We start from the raw sequence: 27595 nt of genomic DNA on the forward strand, positions 1-27595 counted from the left end.
GAGCTACACCATGAGCCATCCCAGAGGATCTCAGCTCTAATTCAAGAGCAGCTCTTTGAGGCCATCACCCTGTGCTTGGTGTGTGCCAAAACTGTGCACAGTGTAAAAGACCTCACTGAGTTTTAGGCATGCTGAAATAAAGATAAGCCTAAAATGCTGTGTATGTCCAAGGATTCAATGGATGAATCAGAAAAGGGTTTTTCTACAGAGTTCAGAGGCCTGTGGATATTAGTGGTTGGCTGGGTTTTTTTTTTGTTTGGGGGTTTTTGTTTGGTTGGTTTGGGGGTTTTTTGTTTTGGGTTTTTGTTTGGTTTTTTTGTTTTGTTTTGTTTTGTTTTTTGTTTGTTTGCTTGTTTTTAGCTAGAGCTGGGATTGAAGTACAAGAGACAGGATTTTTGTGTTTGGTTGTTAATTAATTCTTACCTATAGTGCAGTGAGTGCTACAGCACCTTTAGTTAATAAGCTAAAAATGACAAAATGGAGCTATATCTTGTTTGTTATACAAGGGTTTTTAAGGCCCAACTATTTAATTAAAAGCTAACATCTATATTAGTTATACTTTTGACACAATGACTAAACACTTTAGTTTATCCAACTAAAAACTATTACTTTATACCAAGAAGAAAGAACAAGAAGGAAGAAGAGCTAATACCCAAGGATCCTTTATCTTGTTTCACACTTACTACTGTATTTTAAATATTAAATTCCAAACCCTTCACCATGTGATATTACACACTTCTTTTCAAAGACACACCTGTGATTTTAACTTTATTACTTAATTTTGGGAGCCTTCTCCAAGGCTTCAGGTCAAGAGCAGTGTTGGTTTGGGGGTCAGAGTCAGAAAGCACAGAAAGTTTAAAGTTTCCAGTGCTTTTTTTCCCGTGTTTTTTTCTGCTGCTGGCAGAACTTTACTGATCAATTTTACTGATTTTACGATTTTAATGATTACAATTTTACTGATCAAGACTGAGGTACAGAGAGCTGAGGTATCCCAGCAGTGAGTTTGGCCTTAAATATACTTAAATATATAGTTGGAGAGATTTTTTTTGTTTTAATTCATCATATCTAAGCTCTCTAAGATACCTGACAGATTTAAAAACCAGGCATTTTAAGCTGAATCTTGATTCTTAACTTAAAAAAAAAAAAATTGACACAGAAATTGTTAAGCTAGTGTTTGAATAATTAATGAGTAATTGGGGAAATGAACTCTGTGATTATCAGATGCTGAAGGTTGTGGTTATGCCTAAAACTGGGGCCTGGAAATGAGAGCAGCTTGGATGTGAAGGATTCAATGGCAGGAGACTGGAGCTGGCATTCTAATTCTAGTTTTAATTAATTAGGCATAAAATGTGAAGGCTATACAAGTTCAAAAGCCCACCTGGAAGAGGGAGGAATTGCTGGATTTTTGCCACAGTTTGTCTCAGAATTGCCAGATCTGCTTCCTGACACTGCTCCTCTATGGCTGTGCATGTATCCAGGTAAAAAATGAACAAATGTAAATGTTAAAAAATTATGATCTGAGCTTCTGACCCAATCACAGCACACCAGATGTGCTGTGTTTGTACCACACAGCTCCTCCTTGTTGGTGTTAATTTCTGTCTGCTTTAGTGCAGATTTTAGGACTTTTTGAGCCATTTTAGTGTTGTTTTTAGAAGATTTTTTGCATTTCTTAGTGCAAATTTTTACAGATTTTTTTATTGTTGTTTTTGAGGTAGTTTTTTCTCGTATTTTTCCAGAAGATTTTTCCCAGAAATCCTTGGAACATTGGCAAGTTTGGGGTGGTTCAATGCAGACCTTGAGAGTGCAGTGACTGATTTGAGGACTTTTTTTTTTTTTTTTTTTTTTTTTTTTTTTTTTTTTTTTTATTTTAGTGTGGATTCTTTAGGAGGTCCTTCCCAGCATTTTTCCCAGAAGTCCTTGGAATTTTGGCAAATTTTGGGTATATCAGTGCAGACTTTAGGACTTTTTTGCCCATTTTTAGTGCGAATTTAAGGGGATTTTTGTGTTTCTTAGTGCAATTTTTCAGAGATTTTTAGGCTGTATTTCTTCTGGGTTTTTCCAAATGTTTTTCCCAGAAGTGCTCGGAATTTTGGCAGGTTTGGGGCGTTTAAATGCAGACTCTGGATGTTTCAGTGCAGATTTTAGGTAAATGTTTACACCTGACTCAGGCCATTTGTGCCTGTCAGTGTTGTGTGGTAGAAGTTCTTCTCAAATGTCCAACTCAAAACTGCTTTTATTTCTGATCTCCAAGAATTCGTGGCTTTCAGAGATGTATTAATTTGGGAGAACAGTTGGATTACCTTTTGACCCTGAGGGTGAGCTGCTTGTCAGAGTCTCTATTGAACTGGTAAGTTTTTAGTCAGCTCCTTTCAGCCTTCTGCTGGATGATTTTTCTGGAGCAGACAGAACAACAGTGAAATTTGTGCCTTTGGGTGTTATGGTTGCTCTGTGTGTTGACCTTAAAGCTAAAGGTTTTTTTTATTAAAAATGAATGTTCATCTGAATGTTGTGGTCATTTGATATTCCTCCTCCCCACATGAAGAACAGCAAGGTCTGGAGATATGAACATTATTTTTCAAAGCACAGAGAGGCCCTTGTATTTCCCTCACTTAGGTACATAATGAATTATTTTTGCTAAATAAGTAAACTGGGGCTCAGATCCTGTTTTCTTGAAATTCTTTGGGCTCAAAACCACAAGCCAGGCCTTGGGAACACAGCTCATTTTCAGCTGTGAGTTTGGTGATCTGGTCTAAAATTCCAAATACTTCCAGAATTCAGGTGTAATGGTGACAGGAATTCTTCATTTCTCATCATTGCAGAGAAGAGGGAGTATCTGTTTAGTTATGTGCATATTTGTGTTGCTTTGAATGCTTTTTTTTTTTTTTTTTTCTTTGTCAGCTTCTTAGGAATCTGGCCCAGAGGCAAATCTTAGTGGTAACTGACGGGTTTTTGAATCTACATTATTCAGGAAATGCTAGAGGTTGAAGCATAGAAATACCAAATACTTCTATAAGTGTATGAGCAATACAGAAATACCAGAATTGGACAAAACTGCAGAGAAGTGTTGCATATTTACTTTACATGAGAACATCTTTAGTCACAGGATTTTAAAATGTAACAAAAAATCCCTGCTTGTGTAGCAAGTGTTTTTTGAGGCAAAGAAGAGCTGCTCCTGCTGGCATTCTTTGTGTCTGGAGGTCTGGTTTTGGCCATGAGAAGAGATGCTATCACTCTCCTCACTAATTTTTAGTAGGTTGCTTTAATTAAATTGCAAGCAGAGACCGCTTTTAGCCAGCACTAGATAGGTTTCCTCACAGACTCTTAATCGTTCCTTTGATCATTAAATCACTGAAAACTTGATTTTGCTAAAACTAACCCTGACAGGTTTCAATACACAAAGCCAAAGGGAGCTGAGGACTGGATATCTGGGATCCTAAATCCATGGCACTTCAAGGATTTTCAAGGAGTAACCAGAAGATACAGAGGAGATGGAGACCTGGAAAGCTGGTCTGAGAAAAAGATGATAGAAGGACTGAAAGTGTGGGCCAAATGAGCATGAAGAGCAAAAAATCAATAACCAACAGAGGAAAACGCACTAATTAATGAAGAAAATTATGTAGTTTGGAACAAACAGTAACTTCACTGCTTAGAAAAAATTTATAAATGAGTGAAAAAGCTTTCCATCAGCTTCAGTGTGGAGGCTGAAAATCTGACAGCCACACTCACAAACCCTGGCCAAAAATTGCCTGACTTGCCAAGACAAAAAAGACAGTGTTAGAGAGGGTTGTATTTTTCCTGACATTTTCGTAGGATTTGGGTAATGACCTCATTTTCGACCAGTCCAGGCAGGGAGGATGCCTGGGGAGGTTTTAGCTCGTGCTAGAACCATGCCCAAATCCCCAGGTCAGAGCTCTCTGCGACCACCCATGCTGATGAGTGGCTGGAATGTGTGAGAAACCACCTCTTCCACCAGTTCTGGAATTCTGTGGGAGCAAAGAAATGATTTCCTGCCTCTGCTGCAGCAATTTGGTGTCAAACATGCGAGCAGTCACAATGGGGACCAAGGATTTTATCTTAGATGTGAAATGTAGCTCTTCCCTCTCACATTTTCTTCACAAAGTGTGAATATTCACCTCCTCAGAGTGAGGCTCATAAACCCAGCCCTTTTCTTGGATTTAAGGCGTGCCTGTTCTGCAGCTCCAGTTTAGTTTAGGTGTTAGTTTGATTTATTACACATGGGAAGAATTAAGGAACACACTCAGGGCAGTGAGATTTTTGCTGTTGTGTAGTTCTGCAGGGTGCTGCCACTCCTGGGTTCCTCTGTGGGTTCTTCACCTGCAGAACCCAACCCGAGGTGTGACTGCTGATCCTGAGTCAGTTCAACAAAATCCCACAGGAGAATCCCACAGCCCTTTCTGGAATGCTGACTGCCCATGCCTAGCTAAGCCACCAGTTTATGTTTAAAGGATTCTATGGGCCTAACTGAGCCTTCTATACAACTTTGTGGGATTAAAGATGGAAAACCAGACATATTTATGCAAGTAATATAAATAATTTTTTAACATTTATGATGGTGATTAGACTAAAATACTTTAATCAAACCTGTGTCTATACTACACAGTTATAACTAAAGTCCCTGCTGCCCAGGCCTACCTTAGGTCTTACAATTAGTAACAAAAATCTGCATTTGAGTTGTCACAGGCTCTCTTAAATAGCAAGATATTAATTTTACCTTTAGCAACAGGCTTGGAGGTTCTGTAGCTTCCTGGGACACCAGTCTGCCTGTGCATGTGCAGTCAGCTTTCTCATTAAGTGTCTCTCATTAAAAGACTAGAAGCTGTAAAAAGGTAGAATTTAGAGAAATGAGTATATAAATTTATACTGTGACAGGATAAATTGCAAAGAGTTTTTGGATTTCTTCCTCAGGATTTTTTTTTCTTCTAATCCTAGTTATTTTTTCATCTGGATTTGAAGCTGGGATTTTTCCTCTTTCTGGGATTGTGTGTAACTGTTTCATGCAATTTATGATGGATGATAATGCTTCCTTTATAGAAAAGAAACAAGACTTTTTCTATACCTAGTACTTACTGTGTAATTAGTTAATTCAAGTGTTACCTGATGACAGGCGCTTTTTTTTTTTTAATAAAAAAGCTACAAAATCTTAACAAGTGTGCACAGCACATGTAAATAATCCCTGCCAATAGCATCCTCCAGAATTTGCAGCCTCAGAGAAGTCATGTGTGAGTGTTGCTGCTACTTTCCCTCCTGGGAGTTTGACAACAAAGGACAAAACGCTCTGCTGTTTTCTGTGTGCAGCCTGATGGGTTTTCTGGCACTGCTTCCTGGAAAGCTCAAATTCTGGAGCAAGAGCAGCCTTCTTCTAAACCACCTATTACAGTTGATAAGCCTTAAGTCAGTGCTGAGCTGTAGATATTTATCAGACCCTAGAGGTCTCTTTCTTTCTGTGGGTTTCAAGTCATTTAAGCCAGAGACAGCTTTGAATCCTAATGAAACTTGCACAACCACATCTGAAAGTAATCTCAAGTAAATGTGGCTCCAGACCCCACTATTGGCTATTGCTTTGAATCAATCACCAGTTTAACTCTGAATGGGAAAAAAAAGGACAAAAAATAACCCAAAATAAGCTTTATTGCAAGAAAAGTGTTGTCTTAATGATACAAATGTTCAAGAGAAAGCTTTTTTTCTTAAGACATCTCTTTTCAAAATCCCCAAACTCAACAAAAGAGAAGAAAAATCACTGAGTTTAACTTGTTATAGTCTTTGGTCAGCACCTACATGCAACTGGAACAATCCTGGATGTGCTTTGGCTGTTTTCACATGTGAGATTCTGTTGCATGGCCAGTTACAGACACCAGCTGTCACAGAAAGCACCATTGAGACATACACTTAACACATGACAGTACAAAACGTAAAATGAAAAAAAATCACTAAAGTAAACTAAAACTCAAGTCATTGTACAATCATCTTTCTTACAGAACAAGCTATGATAAAATGAGGCGTGTACAACTACAGCATTAATGAGATTTCTAACAAATGAACTTCAGATACATAACTTCCATAATTAAATCTACAGGTGTGGCAGTCCAGAGCACTCAGGGCTCAGGAAATGCCCCCTGGTTTCGAGCCAGCACCAAACAGAGTGAAACATTCTCTTCTGAGAGACATTACCTTCAGCTGCCTGCAGGAATTAATCAATGCCAGTTTGTGGAGCACCCTTTCTGAGCACGAGGTGTGGCTGCCTGTGTTAGCTCTGAGGTCACTGAGAGAAGGGCAGCACAGTTTGGTTCTGCAGTTCCAAGGGGATTAAAAACAGTCCAGGTATTTTGCTACAGGGCTTGTGCCTCTTCCACTGTCTGCTGTGGGTGATTCAGAACACAATCCCACTGAGCTCCTGTGAAATATGATCTCTGCAGAGACTGATACTATGATATTTGTCCTCTATGATACTTTTTTTTTCCCTTTTTAAAAAATTTTCTTCCTTAGTTCTCATTTGCAAGAGCACTTCAGAATATCCTACCATGTGAACAGTTTACAATATCCCACTTCAGGATATCCTACTACAGTGATCTTTCAGCTCTGATATATTTTAGAATTACTTGTATAGTGCTGGTCCAAGTAGAAAAGAAAACATCTTTCAAATCCACTTCTTTTTTTCTTGATTAAGAAGGTACCTCTAAAAATGTTATAGTTCAAATTTATAAAATGAAAGAAAAACAAGTTTCCCTTTTTGTTTACATAATTTGCTATTTTCTCCATATATTACTGCATTAAAAATAAATAAACTTCTATATTTTTTTTCATTAGGAAGTATAGCAAAATACCCAAAGTGTTACAGACTGCTAACGTGAAAAAAAAATAGCTCACATTTTTGTGCCATTTAGTGCCATATGATGACTTCTTGAACTTTAGCTTTCTTATTACACTTTAAATCGAGGTTATATGAAAGATACAGTAACCATGATTTGCCCTCCTAATAGAAGTTTGGCAGTGGCAGAGTTTTAAGTCACCCTCCTGCAAGGGTGGCTCTGCAGTCCCGGCTGGATAGGAAGGAAGGGCTCTTCCCCTCTGCCTTCCTCCCCCCAGAACACTCTTCTCGGAGGCAGATTCTCTCTGAAAAGCGCAGTTCTGGGGCGTGCAGACGGATCAGGGGCGGCTGAGGAGCAGCTAATGGAGGCGCACCCGCAGCCTGACCCTGAGGCCGCCCTCAGGGCCGCCGTCGCTGGCGATCTGCAGGGCGTGCAGCCCGGGCGCGGCCCGGCCCCGCAGGGCGGTCAGGCGGCCGGCGCCGGCCCGCAGCACCATGCGGAACGGGCCGCGGGCCCCGCGGGGCTGCCACAGCACGTAGCGCGCACGGCGGCGCCTCAGGGCCGGCAGCAGCTCCAGCAGCGGCTCCCGGCCCAGCCCGGACACGGCCGCGCTCACCTCCAGGGGAGTCTCCGTGTCCAGGCTGACCCAGCTCACCTGAGGGAGGGAAGAGTGGTTAGAGCAGGAGGCAGGGATAGTCGGGATAATTAACAGCTGCTGCCTCGGTCCCAGAAAACGTGTAAATCCCAAAGGCCTCAATCAGGCCGTACAACCACAATGAACAGGAGGCTCTGACTTCAGATTTTTCTGAGAATAGTTTAACTTCATGTTTGCAAAGAGGCCGTGTAGAGGAGTGTTACAAACAAGTGTTTGAGATCACTTAAAAAACCATCAGGGTACCAGCATGTATTGGGCTGAAATGTGTATTCTATCACTAGCTGCTGCAGCCGGGTGGGGCAGTGCCCCTGATCTCCTGGCACACATTATCTGCTCATGGGCCATCTTTAAACCAGCTGGGCAATCATCTTTATCTTTCCCACAGCCCATCCTCCCTCCAGGAGGTATCTCCTGTTAATGGCCATTGAGTCCCAGGGCATGGCTGATAAAATTCCATCATCCCACTGGGAGATGCTCCAGCCAGGGGAGGAGCCAAGTCTTTCCTACACAGATAAAAACTGAGATTTGGGACACCAAGGAACCTCCTTTCCACTGGATTCCAGAGGAAAGCCAGACCTTTCCACATCATCCCTGGAGCTTCAGAGGAAACTGCACCTTCTCCAGGAGCACTGCTCCAGCTGAACCACATCTGCCCCTGCAGGAGGATGCAGCCACCATTGAATGGGACTGTGCCAACACCCTGACTGACTGACGGGTGTCAGCTTGGATTCTGACTCTGGCAGGGCTGGGATTGTTCTGTGTAATACTGCATTTCTATTTTAATTTTCCTAGTAAAGAACTGTTATTCCTAATTCCCATATCTTTGCCTGAGAGCCCCCTAATTTCAAAATTATAATAATTTGGAGGGAGAGGGTTTACATTCTCCATTTCAAAGAGAAGCTTCTGCCTTTATTGGCAGACACCTGTCTTTCAAACCAGGACTCAGCAAAAGGCAGATTTAATTTTCAAGGCTGAGGCCTAACGAGGATTTCTCACATGGCACTGCAGCCTGGAAAGGAGGAGGAGGGAATGCACCACCACAAGGAGAAACCTCTGTTTTTAGTGTTTACACACAAGAGCCACAGTTCTTATGTTCTTACGACCAACAGTAACCATGGAGAAATGCATTTCACAACACTCCATGGAAATTCCCTGAAACCTTCTCTGGAAATTCCATACTGTACCAGTATGTAATGCAACTAAAAAAGCACAGTGAAAATAAGGAAAATTTTTAAACAGGAGCAAGTAATGCAGTACTTTAAATACCTGAACCCCATATATGATGAAATGATTAGAAAGTGGGGTTTTTTCACTGGATGTCACTTTTACTGCCCAGAAAGTTCTAGAAACTGACAAGGTTAATAATATTTTAAAAGTGTAATAACAAGATATAACAATTACAAACTGGATACGAGTTCCTGTAACTTACCCTTATAAGCCCACAAAATGCAGCAAGACAAAAATTAAATCTGAACTGTAATTCTCTAAAAACTTAATCAATTCTCTAAATATTGGACTTCAACCAGCCAGGGCTAATCCCTCATCCCTATAAGCAGCTATGGAACAGACACCAAGGCTAAAATGATCTTCTGCAAGATGATTTGTTTAGCTGTCCCAGACTATAAATGCTGCCCAACCTCCTCTTGGCAGCAGAACATGTTGAAGACATGTCCAGCTTCCCAGGTCTCTGTATCTAAAGGAGAATTTTTATCCTGGATGTACTCCAGGAACTAGACTACATCTCACAGTACAAAGGAATGTTTGCAAAATTTAAAAACCTCATCCTTTCACGGCTGTTATGTGTTTACTGTCAAATTATTACTGCCAACAGGACCCAGGTGAGGCAGGGGGAGAAAAGGTATTTTCACCATTCAATGTGGCCAGTTTAAAAGATAAACTCCATTTACTACTTGTGTCATATTTCTGAAAATACCTCGAAAAACATAACAGTGCTTTTTTATCCTGGTACATACATTGTTAGCACTTCTCTTCTTCCTGCTGTCTTTTTTGGAGTAGCCATTGATTTTGCACTCATAACACACTTCAGGGGACAAAGCATTCTCTCCATCAGCATCTCCATCCAGTGGCAGGTGCAGGCCTTTGTTAAATCCCATCCCTGAGACACAGTGTCTGTGGAATGAAAACGTGTTTCAGTTACTTTATGAACTGTCCCTGCTAAATGGAGTGTGTGTAATCTGTGCCACAGTGTCTGTATCCCCTTCCTTGCCCTTCCCTCAGCAGGAGGGCTGTGCATTAATTTCTCTCACACTGGAGAGGATTACTGAGGGAAACGCAAACGCTGGATGAAGGCTTCTAGCCTGATCTAATTTTCATTTACAATTCTACAGAGAAACCGAACAAAACCAGCCTGCCCTGAAGTTTGGGGACTGCAGAATTTACCCATTATTCTGTACAAGAACAATGTTAATTTGTGTTTAATGTTCCTGGTTGATGAGTGATACTTAAACCCCTTAATTATCTCAATACACAGGGTATCCCTATTCATAATCAATCCCACTGAGCAGGTCTGTGAAGGAGTTCATGTGCTGCTACTGGGGGAGAAAGCAGAACTCTTAATTAGTTAATTTTAATTAATTAACTAATTTTTAATATAGCATATAAATAATGTTGTTAATATGCTACATTAGTGTCATGTTGCATGTACAGATAGTTTATTTTTTTTCTAGTTTCTGGATATTTTGTGCAAAACTAGAAAGGACTTAGCAGCTTGTCCTTCATTTGCACCTCTGCACCTTCTGAATGTGGAGAAACACGTGGGGAAACTCACCCTTGTCCAACTCTGTAGTAGCCAGGGGGGCAGCCACAGAGATAGCCACCCTCAGTGTTGGAGCAACCGTAGCTGCAGGGGTTCTTGGCAGAGGAGCACTCATTCACATCGTGGCAGGCATGGGAGAACTGGTCATAGGAGAACCCAGATGGGCAGACACACCTGTAACTCCCCAGGGTGTTGTGGCAAGAAGCAGAGCCACACGTGTGAGGATTGGAGCATTCGTTTTCATCTGGGAAGCAAACACAAAAATATTGCTGTTTTCTAGTCTGCGAGACAGCACGATGCAGCTAACAAATAAGAGCATCTGCAAGTCCCATCTGCTACACCCTTGACCTCATCATCCCAAAGAGACTTGGTTTCTGAAAGAAAAAAGGAGTATCATCTTCACTTGTGGTTGTTAAGATATAGAGAAGATGACACCTCCAGTCACTGTGGCTTAGTTTCAGGCAAAAAAATTCCAAAGCCACAAACAAACCAAAACTCAAACCCAAATTAAAAAAACCCCAAAACAGGAAGGTTGTGGTATGGAAAGTCTTGTTTTGGTAGCTGGTATCATGGTTATTTTATTTCTCTAGCCAAGGCATTTCTCTAAAACCTGTAGGTTCTCCTCACCAAGTTTTCCTCCCCCCAGTTTTCCTCCCCAAGACCACTAGAGAGCACTTTGTCATTCTTGCTTGCAGCCACTTAGAGGGAGATTCTTCTGAGGACTATAATTTACAGAAACTTGAGCTGGTTTGGGGTTTTGTGAGAGCTGTTCATTGTGTGTTCTGTCACTCTCACTCCAGTCCTTTGCTTTCATTGCTGAAGAGCAGTATTAAGTCAGGAGTGATCACAGTGATTGGGACTTCAGAAAAACTGGCTAGTGTGCTACTTAATGTTAAAATGGGTAAAATAAACTAATTTTTATGTATAGAATCATGACAGTGAAATCAGCCTAAATGAAACATATAGCAGTGCTCACAGTCATGCTCTGATAATGACACCATGGACAGAACACCATGAAAGAGAACCTGAAAATGTAAATATTTTGTGTTGGTCTTTGTGAGTAGCACTGGATCACATTGTTTCTGTGCATATTGGCTTTTATTAAAAAAAGAAAACCCCATGTTTTGTTTTGTATGTGATACAGCTTAGGTCATGAACCACAGAAAATAAGTGATGTTGATGGATTGAATGAGCTAAATCTAAACAGAACTCCTGAGCTTCCTATTTGTCCCATTGCCTGCACGAAGAACTAATGTTGGCATTAAGACTGTGTTTTGGAAATAGGAAATCCTTAATGCTTTTGTTGATTTCTTACCATTTGTTTTAGATGTTATTCTGTAGAACTCTTAAATTGCTAATGTTTTTTGTGCTTTTTCTTTATGACAGGTATGTTTTTTTAATGCTTTTTTCCCTCAGCAGAGGTATTTACACTGATACTTTCTGGAATTCTATGAACATTCAGTGATGGGGATTTTTCACAGAAGAAACAGGTCAGAATTTAGACTTTTCTAGGAAAGCTAATTGTCACAGTGAGTTTTCAAAAGGCTGAGTCTGTTTTCTTGCTACCTCCTGTTGCTGATTTAGGTTGGAAGTAGTAAGTGTATGGAAGGAGTAGGAGATAAATAAAAAAGATTTCTGTTTGCACACCCTTTGTTCTTCTCATTCTTGCCCTTGCCTAATGTCCCTATAAACACTGAGAAACATTTGCTGTTTAAATGCATGCTGTGCTGTTTGTTTCCTTACCAACACACTGATTCCACTGGTAGTGCTGGACAAATCCTTGTGGGCACCCACATCTGTATCCACCCAGGATGTTCTGACAGCCATGCTGGCACCTATGGTTTCCATCACATTCATCCACATCTGTGTTTTCAGGAGGGAAGCAGAGCAGGACACAGGATTACACCCACTGCCAAACACTGGTGGATCAGAAATTTGTCATGACCCATCCATGTGCTCTGGCAGCCAAAGAAGCCAAATCTGTGCTGGGCTGAGCCCCAGTGTGGGCAGCAGGGCAGGGGGATCCTGCCCCTCTGCCCCAGGTGAGACCCTGAGCACCTGCAGAGCTGCCCCAGCTGCCCCAGCACAGGCAGGAGCTGGAGCTGCTGCAGCCAGGCCAGAGGAGGCTCAGGATGATCCAGGGATGGAGCAGCTCTGCTGCAAAGGCTGACAGAAAATTGGGGCTGTTCAGTCTGGAGAAAAGAAGGTTTCAAGGAGACCTTAGAGATCCTTCCAGTGCCTAATGGGGCTACAGGAGAGCTGGAAAGGGCATGCAGTGATGGGACAAGGAAGAATGGCTGTAAACTGAAGAAGGGTAAATTGAACCCAGATAGATACATGGAAGAAATTGTTCCTGGCAGGGTGGGCAGCCCTGGCTGCCCCTGGATCCCTGCAGTGCCCAAGGCCAGGCTGGACACTGGGGCTGGAGCAGCCTGGGACAGTGGAAGGTGTCCCTGACATGGATGGGGTGGCACTGCATGGGCTTTGGGGTCCCTTCCAATTCAAGCCATTTTGTGGTTCTGAGACTTATGACAGAGGAGCACTGTTGTAAGATAGAAGGACCATGCAGATTGTTGTTCTGGAAAGCCTTAAAGTTAATTAATGTTTTGTTTTTTCCATCAATAATGTGATTTGAGTTCTTGAGCCTTTTCAGTACTCAAATTTGGAGAATAAACACTATTCTTGGTAATCCCACATGTCATTGCTTTAGTGTAATGCTTATAATTTGAGGGGTTTTGTAATTTCAGTTTTAAACCAACCACTCAGGGATAAGCTTTCCTGAAACATATTGTAGTTTGAATGTCAAATATGGATGTGTTTGAAAAAAACCAAAAGCCACATAAAAAGACTCTGAAACAAGTGTTAATAAAAGGAGACAGCCACAACCATCCCACCCTCCAAATTCTAAAAACTTAGACTTCTGTAATTGTATCTGCTATAGGAAATAAGTAGATTGCAAGCAATCTAATTTTTAAGGTACAGTATGCAAGTCTAGTAGAAAATAAAATGTTTCTTCATTTTAGAGGCACATCAGACAACATGTTTATGAGAACAAAGTAAACTGTCAGGAGATAAATCTTAGTAAGACTTCTAGCAGCATATATTCTGGACTGCTGTTCTAGAAATAGCCTCTAAATATCAATTCCTGTTTTAAATGCTCTGTCAGAGTTGCTGGTATTTTGAGAGGTAATAAACTTCTTCATGTATGCTCTTGCATTTTTAATTCTCAGCAGCCAGGTGGCCTTGTACTGCTTTTATTTTCTTCTTTGCTCAATACCTGAGGCCCACATAGAAGTCTGCAGCTCTCAAAGAGAGATTTCCTGACTGAGGCTTCACCTTGGGCCAATAGAGGGAGATAAAACTAATCAATATAACCTGCATTCTAACTGTAATAATTATCTTTCTGAATGCAGTGAATTGGCCTTCTCAGGTGTGTAACTCTGTGGTAGGAGAATTAAGTACAGGATTTAGAATCTAATCTTAATCCACCCTCAGGTGGACAAATAAAATTAGCCAAAAAGAAAATTGTAGGGAGATTCTGTTTAGACATGTGAAGACATGAATATAAAAAAGCCCCACTACTACTAGACTTAGATGCAAGTGTTGAGTTGAAATGGCAGCCTGAAAACAACTGTTGAAGAGTTCAACTAGACAGACACCTTTTTATCCTAATTTCTGTAAATATTATTCGAGACAATAGGTTCTTGCATATCCTTTTGTTATACTTACAATTAGTCTCATGCTTTCCAATTTTACTTTGTTGTTACTTTTACTGTGGCTAGTGATCTGCTCTGTCTTTAAAATCAAATGGTTCACTAGAAACTGAAGTAAGGATGCTCACGATAAAGAATCTGACTGTTCCTAGTTACCTTCACAGTTTAATCCAGTAGAATCCAGAGAAAATCCCCTTTGACATTCACAGGTAAAACTTCCAGGAGTGTTCTGGCAAATTCCTTTTGATCCACATAGTGATGGATGAGAACCACATTCATTGTTATCTTCAAAATACAGAGGAGATAGAAGGTTGGTTTACCTTGTGGCATGATGTTAGACATGCTCATATAACATAAAAATAAAATCCACAGAGGTACAACATTTTATTCTGTAGCTTCTCATTTTTAAATGCCAGATTAAATGGAGGCTCATGCAGTGCAATGAGTAATTAATGAATTGGAAGTGCTAGTGGTAGTTCAGTTGTGATGTAAGTGTGGAAGAGCAGGCATGTAATTGCTGATATTGGAAAAATGCTGCCCCTCTCTGTTAGCTGAACTAAAACAGTTTCAGTTGGCAAGATTTATACTTATGCTTAAGATCTAAAGACATCTGTATCTACTGAAAAAACAAAATGCAGTCTGGTTTTGGTTAACTACATTTTAAATGAGATTTTAATAATTCACCCTTTTGTCTCCATGTGGTTATACTTAGAACATAATAACATGTATTAAATATGTACAACTCTTTACTAACCAAGAAAATAGAAATAGTGGACAGACTGGATAGACTTATTTTTTCTTTAGCTGTAATTGCTGCTTTTCAAAATCTGTTTTCTGCCCTCTTGACACTATTGCTCTGCATAAAGAGCACAAGAGATAGTTGAGAATGTTGATCTTACAGAAAAGCTTATGAAAGAAAACCAGTGTTTTTCTTACCAATACAAGCTGTGTGATGTTGTGTAAAACCAGGTGGACATTTGCATGTGAAGCCTCCAAGGGTGTTGACACAGAGAAACTGGCAATTGTGCTGTTTGGTTTGACATTCATCAAGATCTGAAAGTAAGAGTGTTGTTGTTTAAAAAAGTCAAGAGAGAGGCACATTTAATCAAATTTGATAAAAATACCACGCTTATACCTACTTACCTTTACATGTCTTTCCATCTTCCTGCAGGACATAACCCCGGGGACATGAGCACTGATAGCTCCCTTCTGAGTTCTTGCAGATAAAATTGCATGGCCTGGGAGACTGGGAGCACTCATCAAGATCTAATGAGAGGAAAATATTAAGTTATCTTTTGTCCTCATCTCCCTGACACAAAGATGTTTGCTACACAGCACAGCATTTTAGAGAAGAATGCTCATAGAATAAAGCCCCCCCATTCACATTTGTTCAGGGTTCCTAATCCTTTCTCTACAAATGTGTTGCTTTCTCTACAAATGGAGTTTATATGGGGATGCCAACTACCATGACAAACTGTCTTGAGGAGTAATACAGCAGAGTGACAGTGGCATTGGTATTTTGATCTAAGCAACAAATATCTAGTTTCTGGTATACTATGGTATACTTGTACCTGCAAACCAACAAAAAAGTGGGAAAATGTAGACTGTGAAGTAATGAGCTGGTTTGTCACTTAAAGTGGTTACATTTTAATAAACTCCAGTGATGATTCTACTGCACGAATACTGCCAGCAGAGCTTGTTCCTCTATTTCCCCAAATGAAATACAAAACCAGAAATGCGTATTAGGAAAATAAACTAAGGACAAGAGATAAAAAGAATGGCTTGCTACAGGGGTTTACAAGGGTTTGTACTCACTGTGTAAAAGCTACAAAAATAACTGATGATTACTTTGACTGATGGTTAATTAATGAATCTTACCATTACAAGATGTGCCAGTTATGTCAGTGGTATAGCCAGCTTTGCAAAAACACCGGAACGAGCCCATGGTGTTAATGCACTGCCCATTCCTGCACAGGTTTGCCAGGACCTTACATTCATCAATATCTGCATAGAAATTATTAAATATGTGTCATTAAATATATTGCATGTGTCATATCTCAGTTTTGAATTTGACTTTTTTCTTCTCTTCCATTTTTGCAGAGTTCCTCATCACCATGCTTCTGACAGGAACTTTCTCCCTCTTTAAAAATGAATCTGAAACCAAAGCCAAACATCTTTCAAATTTCATTACTGTTCTTTGCATCAACACCCTCCTGCTGTTTCACTGTGTACTCAGATTCCAGTTTTGCTAACTCCAAATACAAACCCCATTCAAGAGAATTTTCTTATAATTACTTCCACCAACATTAAGAAATTCACATTAGCTTCTGCTTCCTGTGTGGAAGTAGTACCTGCAAAGCATTGTGAGATCATTGTTAAATAAGATGGTTGTTGCCTTGCCATGTGTCCAGCTTTTCAGCAATACGAAAGTTTTAGAATAATTTCTAGCTTTTAATTACTGGTTGGTACTTCCAACCAGATCCTAATCCTGAAAATTCTGCACAGTTGATCTGTTTGGAGCTACTGTCAAATGTGTTTTTAATTTTTGGTCTCTCAGCATTATTTGAAAAACCAAACTCTGATGTTTAACAGGAAATTCTCCAAAGGAACTTCAAAGAGAATTCTGCATTTTCTTAAGCACGCGAGCATATTCTTTCCCCCTTTTCTGCCTCTTTCCAGGCCTGCCAATACCTCTTCCATCTGTGGTGTAGCCTGATCCATGTGGACAGAGTTTCTTGTACTGGGTGGTTCCGGGGAGGGGGCAGAGCCTGCACTGGTTGCCCCAGCCCCGGCCCCCGTCACAGCAGCACTCGGACCTGGTGACAAGGTTCTGGCTGCTCGACGCCATCTGGCACATGGTCTGCAGAACCTCAGCAAAGCAAAACCCCCGGCGATTGTCTGTGAGGAAGAAGGAGAGAGGCTGCAACAGAGGAGGAGATAAAGATCTGCTCCATTAAGCATCTGGTGTGTTATTCTGGCTCTCTGTCAATATATGCAAGCAGCAGAAGGTTATTAGCAACCATGAAGTCCATCTTGATCTTTCAGAATTGCTTTGTGCTCTGGTAAAATGCTGCCACTCCAAATATATCCAAGACATCCCTAAGGTTCAGTATCTGCAAGAGCTGGGTAAGAGTTTTGCTCAAAGGAAAGTTGTGCCCTTGGCAGTAAAACAGGCTGTGGGCAAAACTGAGCTTCTACTTCAGTTGCCTGTGCTGTGTTTGCATTTGAATGATTTATTTGGAGTGGGGTTAGAAGTTTGTCTAGTTTGTTTGTTTTATTGGCCAAAATAACACATTTGATCATCTGTAATTATCCTGGTGTGGTTTAAATAAAAAATCCTTACAACTTAGAAGTGTATATGCAACTCAGTACTTTTTCAGTGGTACTCTTGTTGGGGAAAAAAATAAAATTGTGTGGCCTTATTGTTGGCATGCCCCTGCCCCCTAACTCTGTTTTCATCTTTAAATTTTTTAGTTCATGCCTGTCAATAATGAAAAGGAAGCAAAACTTCAAAGTCATTTGGCTCCTACAGGTTTCCTTCCAAGAAGGAGCTGAGAGAACAAATCCCAGTTTCCAGTGCTAAAAGAAATTCCAAATCTTGCAGGGATTATATCTTCTGTATAGGGTATGTCACCTGTCTTATTTCTTGATTAAAATGGAGACATTGTCAATTACTGATCTGAGAATGCTTATGTTTTTAAATGAAAGATTTTCTTTTTTTTCCTCACAAAGATAGTAGTGATCCCTCAGAATGTGTAAATTTATCAGTACTCAGATGATCTTCTCTTTTACAAATTAGAATATGTACACTTCTTACAAGAATTAGGCAAAAGGCAAACTTTGCCTTTAGGAAAGACTTAATCTGTCCACCTGGTAACTTAACTGTTTACATCAAATAAAGCTGTCCTCATTGAAAGTGTCAGTTCTAAGAAAGAAAATATTTGCTGTAGTACTTTGCAAGACTCTGCAGATCTCTGTTCTCCCAGACAGGGATATTTAGCAGGTCCTTAGGGACATTATGACCTGAAGAACACATAAATGCTTTGTCCCCAGTTTGAGATGTGGAATGAATTTTAATGTGAGCGGAATATAAAGGTTTGCACAAGATATTTAAAACAATCTAATCTGTGACTTAAAGCTCGTGCTATAATTCAGAACAAATTCTGTGTTTCTGACAGATCCATTTTTCATTGTAATTTCTAACCCAGGAAACCTGAAACGAAAAGCAGCAAAAAGCAAACCTTCCCAAGGCAGAAAATAATAAGAAAATTGCCTATTAAATATAGGAAAGCAATAATGACCTCCAAACAGGGTATTTCCTTGGCATTAATGACTGGCTGGGGTCAGCAGACTGCAGTTTTCTCTTCCCATCTGGCTCTAATCCTTAGGAAATACTCTGCACTTCAATGTTATTGCTTAGCCATTAAGTCAGCACACTTCTCATGACAATTTACAGGGAGCTGGTTTTATAGTAATAGCATCAGATAACTATGCTTTTTTCATGCAAGAATACTAATAAATACACCCTTTCAGTACTGTATGTACACTTGAACACTGGTTAAGAAAAAGTAAATTTTTGCAGTTCCGTTTGACTCCAAAAAAGGGAATGATGAATTTTGTAGTGCAAATGAACAATTATGAATGTATTAAAAAGAAAATACAGGTTGATGAACAAAAACCCTTCATCAGCATTTATCTTGCAGGCCGGCCTAAAAAAACAATCTTGCAATTTTCTAGTAAAATCATAGTATTTTTTATCTGAATTATAAGTACAGAAAATTCAGATGCCTAGTTGCCATATGGTGCTTAAGATCATGTTCTGAATAACCAAGTTGTATTCTGCATCCGTTTTTTATTTATCTCAGAGTGACTAAATTCTCCTTCTTTAAAAATTCCTGTATTTTGCCTATATTTATGTCCTATGGAATTAAGACACATCTATGTGAGGCCTGATTACTACAAGCTGTTCATTCCTATAATTATTTAATAATATTTAACAATATTATTTAATATTGTATCATTATTTAATTAAGATGTGTAATTATCTAATTTCTGTAGATGTTAGGTGTTCAGAAGTCTAATTTTCTCTCTGCATTTACTCTCTAATGTGAGATGACGTGTACAAAAGAGACACTTACCAAGGCACTCAGTGCCTGATGGACTTGACAGGAATCCTTCGTTACATTCACATCTGTAGCTCCCAACAACATTCACACAACGACCATTTTCACAGACACCTGGCTTGGAGCGGCACTCATTCTCATCTTTACAAAAAACATAAAAGCATTAATAAAAATTATAATAGTAACAGCAACAATAAGAACAAAAGTAACAACATCAACAACAATAACCATAGCAATTCATTACAAGAAAATGTATCAGACTCTCTAGAATACATTAAATATTTCATGTAATAGTTGAAAAATATTTTCAAGATGTGGAAAAATCAACTGATTAAGCCTTGAAAGGGCTTTCCAAGCAACACTATCCTATTCCATTCCTTCTGTACTTCATCCCAGGATAAAAGCTTTAATGCTCCACAAGAAGCAGAAAACACCAGAGCAAGTTCCAGTCACAACATTTACCCGGTAAGTAATATTTAAATAAAATTGGAATACATGCATGATTTGAGAGATAAATCTTCACTCTGTAACCATCAAGAATCTCTGAATATATTTGATCTTTCCCACAGTAAGTCATATTTTAGTCCACATATCATTTTCCTGAAAGTTTACAGTCTTCATGTATTTTCTTCTATAGCTAATGGCACACATACTGTAAGCAATTACACAAATTTTTAGATGCTTAAAATGCTCAGAATTTAGATACTTTACATGCTCACAAAAACCACAGGCTCTTTAAAGGCACAATTACATGTCAAAAAAAAGGGACAAAATTGTTAATACAGATTGTTTTCCCTAAAATAATAAAAAAAAAAATCATAAAGATCTCTACAGGAGAGTAGTTATTCTCTTGCTGAAGGAACATTGCTATAAAATACTTCTATTTAAAACATTCACTAAGATGGGTATTAATTTTTCCCCCCCAGAGAATTTTTGAATGGTCCTGGGTTTTTTCCTATATACCAGAAGAAAGTACAATTTGCCAAAATATAGCTATTGTCTTCCCCTCAACTAATTGAGTAAATGATGGAGGAAAGGTGTTTGTTTATTTGCAGGATGGAAAATTCTTTTGAACTATGACAGTTTAGTTTCAGAATCTTAAGAGTCTTAATTCTTTAAAGAAGTGACATATTATTTATATTAAGGCTAAAGGAAGTAAGAAAATTTTACTTCCGACCCATAAATTGAGGTCTCATTTGTTTGGAAAATTAATTTTTTAAATGTCCAACTGTCTGAAACACTTCTGGATTTACCTGTTGAGCAATGGAGCTTTTATTCTGAAATCTTTATTAGTCAGTTAGAACTCACAAACTTGAAACAATGTAGAAAGTTTAAGATGTTGCGTATCATTAGACAGCTTAACTGTCCTCCATGAATTGTTGTTTTCTGATTTTATATATATATATATATACACACACACGTACACAAAAATGCCTTCTTCCCTTTCTGATCTTTACCTGTGCATCCTTCTCCATCAGGTCTCTGGGTCATCCCAGGAGGACAAATGCACACAAAGGTACCAATCAGATTTTTGCAAACCATGCCTCTTGATTCACAGTCATGGAGACCTTCAGCACACTCATCTAGATCTGGGGAAAAAAACCCAAAACTTTTGTGTTTGAATTTCCAGTAGCTTCAGTTCCTGAAGAGAGCTTCAAGAGAAAGGACATATAGGCTTCCCTAAGTAAAGGCTCTGTAGGAAAAGTCAAAAATCTGTGATTATCTGCTATTATCTTGATCTTCATGAGCTGTATCATTTTGTCAGGTTAAAGATGAATTTCACCATTGTGACATTCTTGGCATTGCAGTCTACTTCAAGGGTTACATTTGATGACAAAACCACTAAATACTACTTTTTTGTGAGTTCTGAATGAGCAGATCATCACCTGCTGTGCTGTTTGCTACCTTCCACCAATAATGAACGCAATATGCACAGAAATATTTGGATTATGTGTTGGTGCTGGAAGGTGGGGAGGAGTTTATACATCAGTCATTACCTTTGCACATCTTTTGGTCTTCCCTTAGTTCATATCCCACTGGGCAGGTGCACTCATAGAAACCGTAGGTGTTGATACAACGAAAAGCACACAGCAAGGGGTTCTGAGCACACTCATTGACATCTGAACAGAGAGAAACAAAACAGTCATTCTCTACTAAGTTTCAAAATAATCACCAAGGAAGTTTTATTACACCTTTGCTTCTCTTTTCAGCTAAAATTATCAGAAAGGTAGTAATCCAAACCATTAGCTTTTGAGTGACTAGAGAAAACTGAATTATGCTCTGCTTAAGAATAATGGCATAATATATATATAGAACTACTTGAGCATAGTATGGCAAGTTAGGGCAGGCCTATTTCAGATTTTTATTATATGCTCATATTTAATGTACTTTTGTGTGATGAGAAATGTCAGCTTCAGAAAGCAAACTAATTATAATTCATAAAATATAACATTTATGAGAATGCCCCACATGGGGCATTCCCACTGAGTGTGGGAAGTCCTGTGATAAACTAAAAGTTCTGCTTAAATCAATTCAGATTTCTTTGCTATATTTCATAGAACAGAAACTTTCTTTTCCTCCCAGTCACTACAGCATGAAATACATGGCTAATAAAGTAATTATGCTGAGGACTGGACAAAAGCCAAAGGAGAAAAAAAATAATAAAGAGCACAGGTTACCTTCACAATTCATCATTGGGCCTGGCTCAAACCCTTCGTGACAGCTGCACTCAAAGCTGCCAACCACATTAGAGCACGTTCCGTTTCCACAGGGGTTGCCAATGGAACATTCATCTGTATCTGTACATAATGAATAAATGCAGAGTGAAGAGAACTGGGACCAGTTGTGTTTTAAATTCAAGATTTCAATTCCTATAACTGCACACACCTACGCAATGCACTCCTGTGAAATCCAAGTTGTACCCCATGGGGCACTCGCAGCGGAACGATCCATCAGTATTGATGCAGTGACCACTGGAGCAAATTCCTGGGCTTTCAAGACATTCATTGACATCTAAAAAGCAGGAAGATATTAACAACCACTCAGCTGATGAATTTCAAGTCTTAGAAAAGGCTTTAAAAAAAATTCTAAGCACTCTATTATGTTTGTCTCGAGCCATGCATTTCAAGAAGTGTTCCCTCATTTTACACATCAGCCTTTTGTCACCAGCACTGTGAGGAGTAAGCTGTCACACGCTATTATATCCAATTGTAGTTTTAAGTATTAATTTTTACTTTTTATATTCAGAAGAATACCTACCTTCACGTGTATCATCAATTCCAGGAATAGTTCCATGCCCATATGGGCACAAGTCCTGGAAAGCAACTGCAGAGATACATTTTCATTAAAAAATAGAGCAAGTGAGAGACAGAATTATGAGACATGGTTAAAGCCATCCAAAAAGGATACTAGTTCAGGTCTCTACAGAGCAAAACCAAGAAATCAGTATTTGTCTACGGTTTCTTCAGTTCAATTTTACTCCTTCTGTTGACTTGAAAAATCATTCTAGAAAAAGCCACTGAGAGTAAATACCAGAAAGATCTCTAATGACCAAAAAGTACAACACCAATGTGCTCCTTTACCCTCAGCAACAAATTTTGAATTTTAAGTATGTACCTTCTTCTTCCTTTGGACAGAGCTCACAAGGATCACCCCATCCTTCTCCTGGCATTTTACTGCAGCAACACTTGGCCTTTGTGGTGTTGAAAGCCTTTGGCACTGAGCACTTCCCATTCTCAAAGTTGGTGAAACAGAAGCTCTGACGAGTATCTAGGAGAAGAAAATACAGTTATGCAGAGCTAAAACCTTTTATGCAGAGCTAAAACCTTCTCCCAAGTTAGATGATGACTGCCCTGGGAGAAATAACGTAAGATCTGTATTTTTCATAGTTTTTATAAAGCACTTAGCAATCTTTGTAAAGATACAAATTGGAAGGAGTTTCTACAGAGTATCTGTTATCTTTCAGACTGAGTTATTACATTCCTTATCCATGAACTTACCAAAGCACCTCCTCCTGTTCTCAGACAGCACAAAACCTGTGGGACAGATGCACTGGAAACCTCCTGGGGTGTTTGTGCAGGACCCAAAGAGACAAATGTTGGGATCCTCATTGCACTCGTCAATATCTGTAAAGAAACGGAGAAATCTTCACCATAACCTCACTTGCTGTGAACTCCTAGGTAGATTGTTTATTTATTGATTGATTGATTGAACTGAAACAGCTTCCAATAAAGTGCCCAAGAGATAAAGCAGCCTGTAGGTCTCATAGACTCCTTCAAATCAGAGTTTCTCACTGGCATGCATCTTCTTTTCTAAATATCATTCTCTGTTCTTCATTATACTCAAAATATAAACATCAAATAAATGCTTTCAGAATATATTTCCTGTAAGAACAATATTTTTCTGTAAGTATAAAACATCCAAAGATTATTTTTTAAAATCTGTATGTTGGGGTTTCTTTTTAATTAAAGGTGTATCTTTTTTGTGCTTCCTGTCAAGATTCTGGGACTGAGGCTATAGCTAGTTATTAGTAGAGTGACACCTTTAACTGTATTTATGCACCCAGATTTGTATTTAGCAGTCTTTTACTGCCACTCTCATTGTGTTATTTAAAATGTATTCCTGTTCTGTTGAATAATCTATAACATATTAGTATTACAAGACATTAAGATTTATTTTTAGTAGCGGTATATAATTAAATATTATATTAAATAATTATCAAACGCATAAGCCAAAGTATTAGTATTTAGTGTAAATGTCAAGAGCCTATAAAATTGTGCAGCTCAAGCAGCATCAGGTTTACATCCCTCATCCACATAAAACAAAGCAGGAAAATAATATATTAAGAGACCCTTATTTTTTCATATCTATTAATCAAAACTTTATTTTAACTTATCCTATTCTGCAAATATTAAAAAAATTATAAGCCACCTTGCTAAGGTAATTTTTAAAGGTTATTATAACCTGATAAATTATGGGATGTATTTTAATAATCTTCAAAGTACATGGCTTTTTGAATCTTTCAGTAAGGAATGACAGAAGCCTGTGGCTGTATAAGCATTTTAAAATAAAACCACACCAAGCTTAACCAAAGTATAGGTAGGAACAAGGCTCTCTGCATGAAAATTAGCTTATTGGATGTTGAATACTAAATTTGTAGTGCCATTTTATTTACTGAATTATCTGCTGTTCTAAGTTTCAGAAAACCACTCTGTTTTCAGCAGGTAAGAAAACAATGGAAATATAATCTTTATTATTTTGAAAATGTAATTGGATTGATGGAAGAATTTTCCATCAATCAAGTGGGAGTAGATTCTGTGATGTAACTTCTGAAAAATACTACCTTGAGTCCCATTTTCAGAAATTGCAATTAGGTACATGGACAAACCACAATCTGGATTTGACTGAACTCTGCAGTAGCTTCCCAGGACAGGCTCTTTCTGTAAGAGGCATTCCAAGTCAGCTGATTTCACAGAAAATGGTAAATAATTTCCCAGTTGCTGTGATAGCTGTTAATACACAAAACTCTAAAATTCAGCTGCACAGAATAGGAAAATTGCTCTTCTGAAGTGCTCATTATGTGAAGTGCTCAAAGAATGGTTTGGTGCTAAGACTCTTTCTGTGGCCATGATGGGTAGGTGATTAGCCATTAGACTGTGGAAGTAAACAAGTCCTTTCACCTTTACTCCTGTAAAATGCAAAGAAATATCTCACATGGGTAGGTGAAAGCTAAGAATTTTTCTGTGGCCCCAGCTGCTCTGGTTTCTCCTGCATATAATCACCCTGAGCTCACAAAGCAATCAGCCACTGCCAACCTTCACTTCATACACAGAAGTAATGGATTCTCATAAAGCTGTTTGCATACAACATCAATAGAGAGTAATGGGGACCATCTGCTGCAAGGGCTGACAAAATATTAATCTAAGTTTTAGTGCAGTCACATGTGATAATCTGGGCATTTCCTAGGAGCTCTAGCTTCAGATTTTCTGGACACATGGCAGGATGACAAAAGAATGCACGCAACACCCTTCCATTCAATTTGGGCCAAAATCTGTCTGGAAGTCACTGATGCTCTCAAAACCACAAGATTCTGAGAAGGTACTAAAGTGGCCATAAACACTAACATTCCTTGAAAACCAAAAACTTTCACTATTTTATATTCATGATTTTAGGACTGTAGGTGATTTGAATTCGCCTCAAACATAACTGCTAATACGGAGTCAGCAGCTGCCAAAAGAAATCATGAAGTTGGCAGGGAAACTGAATATTGGTGTCATGATACAAATGGCTGAGAGAACTCTGGGGCTTAGAAAAATAAATCCTGATGTTTAAGACAAAAAGCTCAAAATGGTTCCTGTTCCTGCAGCCACACAGATTAGGTGGCAGTAAGTCAAATCTTAAATGCCCAAAAAATTCACAGTTCCCCATGCTTTGCTCTGTTGGAGAAGGGAGCTGTAACTTGGATATATTTCTTGTTCTCTGCCACAGCAAATTTAGTTCAGTGTGTGACATTCAGCTCCTGAATGGCATTCAAGGCTTAAGTGAGACCTCTATGAATGAACTAGAACATAAAAATTGATGCCAGGTCTGCTGTATCCTCCTTCTCTTCCTGAATTTCAGCACTTGAGAGACATTATACAAAAGGTAAAATCAGAAAACAGTTGTTAGAAAAAACTTATTTAACTGATTGTTGCTATAAATGCCATAATTAATTTTCCTCTGAAACCAAATGCTTAGTTCATGCACTGATTGCCAATATTACCTTCTGTAAAAAAATTATATAAATGCAGTGAGCACATCTGTTTCATAAATTGTATTTTTTCAAAAGTGGCTGAAAGATAAAAAAGTACTTATTTTTTTAATTAAGAAATCAATGTTCAAAACAGAGAACTATACAGTACAAAATATTCTGCCTTCCTTTTCTAAACCTCTTCCTGAAGACTTTTCATACCTATTCCCTGTCACCTTGATTTTAAGTCAGGAAACATTCACAACCATTGGGGTGTACAACTGCTTTCCACCCAGTTAGAACCACATGAAAATTCTTAAATTGTTCAGGAATAACAGTTACAACTTGCCTTACCAATACAACTTTCACTTTTTACTTCGTATCCTGGTGGACAGATGCACCTGAATGATCCTTCCAAATTTTGGCAGGTACCAGGAGAGCAGGAACCAGGCAGTGCCACACACTCATTGGTATCTTCGGGGAGAGGAGGAAATCAAGGAAGGTTTAGAATCTTTAATTCTTACAGTAACAAAACATGAAAAAGACTGAAGGGTTCTGTTCTAATTTTCTTTTTTTAAGGCAATTAATTGCTTGAAGACCAACAATAATTCCAAAAAAATCCTGTTACTTCTACTGTGTTTTCATTTGAGTCACTATCGTTCTCTTTTGGTGTTTACATAGTCAGACTGTGTTGCTGCCCTCTACATGGGAGCTGTTAGTTTATTTCTCATCAGTACTTTAACATCATGTGATTTCATACATACCAACACAATTCTTGCCATCCAGAGTAAGCTCATATCCTTCATTACACAAACATTTGAAAGAACCAATTTCATTGAAACATTGTCCATTTCTGCACACCTGACCAAAGAAGGAACTGCACTCATCAATATCTGATAAAAAAAAATAAATATTAAAACATATCAAAATTGAACCCAAGAAGTGAGAGTTGAGTCCCAGTATACTACATACAGTATGCTATATACACACTCAAGTTTCAATACTTAGTGTTTCTGTGGAAAAGATACGTTTTGTAGAAACAAGAAATCAGCTGACAGCTGGTGGAAATCAATTCTCACTTGAGCATTAAGGTGCCCATGCTAATTAAAACACATTTTTTAATAAGGTATTACAATTTCCAGGCTTATAGCATTACCTCAGTTACTGCATCTGGAGATATTCAATTAATGGTAAGGGACTGCATGACATCAAGTCTACCAACAGAGGAGAAAATGCTGCATGGGGTGTTCTGGATTTTATCTGGATCTGTGTGGTTCTTGAGGAACTTGAGGTTCCTCCTAAAAAACCTGTCTCTACCAATCTCAAGTTTTGGACTATGTAATTTGCTTTCCACAGGATGATTTTCTCCTTTGTAACACTTCTGAAAATAATGTTTTAAAATGCTTGGTATTTTGTAGGGTTATTTAGTAATGCAGACTCAAAGGAGCACTGCATAAGGAAAAATATGGATGAGGAAGAATAAATGAGAAGGATATTGGACAAGCATCATGCTGTAAGAAAAACTTGTACTTTGCAGCACATTCTTGTTACTTAAATTTTTTTCTTTCCTGGACAAGAAGAGGATTTAAAATGCTTTTTAAAATGTATTAGTTCTCTCCTGAAACTGAAGGAACAATTAGACTTTGCTGTGTCTTCCTTCAGTGTGAAGCTCTTTGCTTATGCTCTGCAAAAGGGAGAAGATCTCGAGATTTATGAGCCTATTCTCAGCCCAGGATGCTGGCTGCTTTATCACAAGAACCCAGGAATTAAAGCA

General features: G+C 38.8%; 1 protein-coding gene across 1 annotated transcript in view; it reads right to left on the reverse strand.

The window, feature by feature from the left end:
• Positions 1 to 5641: 5641 nt before the first annotated feature.
• The window catches only part of LOC130265325 (fibrillin-2), a 76006-nt gene continuing 54052 nt past the window's right edge, over positions 5642 to 27595 (reverse strand). The window contains exons 34-52 of the mRNA XM_056514345.1: positions 26586 to 26714; positions 26176 to 26295; positions 23093 to 23218; positions 22710 to 22862; positions 22353 to 22418; positions 21981 to 22106; positions 21773 to 21892; positions 21092 to 21214; positions 20552 to 20683; positions 19110 to 19235; positions 16663 to 16869; positions 15850 to 15975; positions 15115 to 15237; positions 14908 to 15024; positions 14128 to 14256; positions 12002 to 12121; positions 10271 to 10502; positions 9456 to 9612; positions 5642 to 7482 (exon numbers count right to left, since the gene is read on the reverse strand). Coding sequence (XP_056370320.1) covers positions 7186 to 7482; positions 9456 to 9612; positions 10271 to 10502; positions 12002 to 12121; positions 14128 to 14256; positions 14908 to 15024; positions 15115 to 15237; positions 15850 to 15975; positions 16663 to 16869; positions 19110 to 19235; positions 20552 to 20683; positions 21092 to 21214; positions 21773 to 21892; positions 21981 to 22106; positions 22353 to 22418; positions 22710 to 22862; positions 23093 to 23218; positions 26176 to 26295; positions 26586 to 26714 — 2729 coding nt within the window. The 3' untranslated portion in view covers positions 5642 to 7185. The remainder of the gene's footprint in view (positions 7483 to 9455; positions 9613 to 10270; positions 10503 to 12001; positions 12122 to 14127; positions 14257 to 14907; positions 15025 to 15114; positions 15238 to 15849; positions 15976 to 16662; positions 16870 to 19109; positions 19236 to 20551; positions 20684 to 21091; positions 21215 to 21772; positions 21893 to 21980; positions 22107 to 22352; positions 22419 to 22709; positions 22863 to 23092; positions 23219 to 26175; positions 26296 to 26585; positions 26715 to 27595) is intronic.

This window comes from Oenanthe melanoleuca, chromosome Z, assembly GCF_029582105.1.
Source record: "Oenanthe melanoleuca isolate GR-GAL-2019-014 chromosome Z, OMel1.0, whole genome shotgun sequence".
NCBI lineage: Eukaryota > Metazoa > Chordata > Aves > Passeriformes > Muscicapidae > Oenanthe > Oenanthe melanoleuca.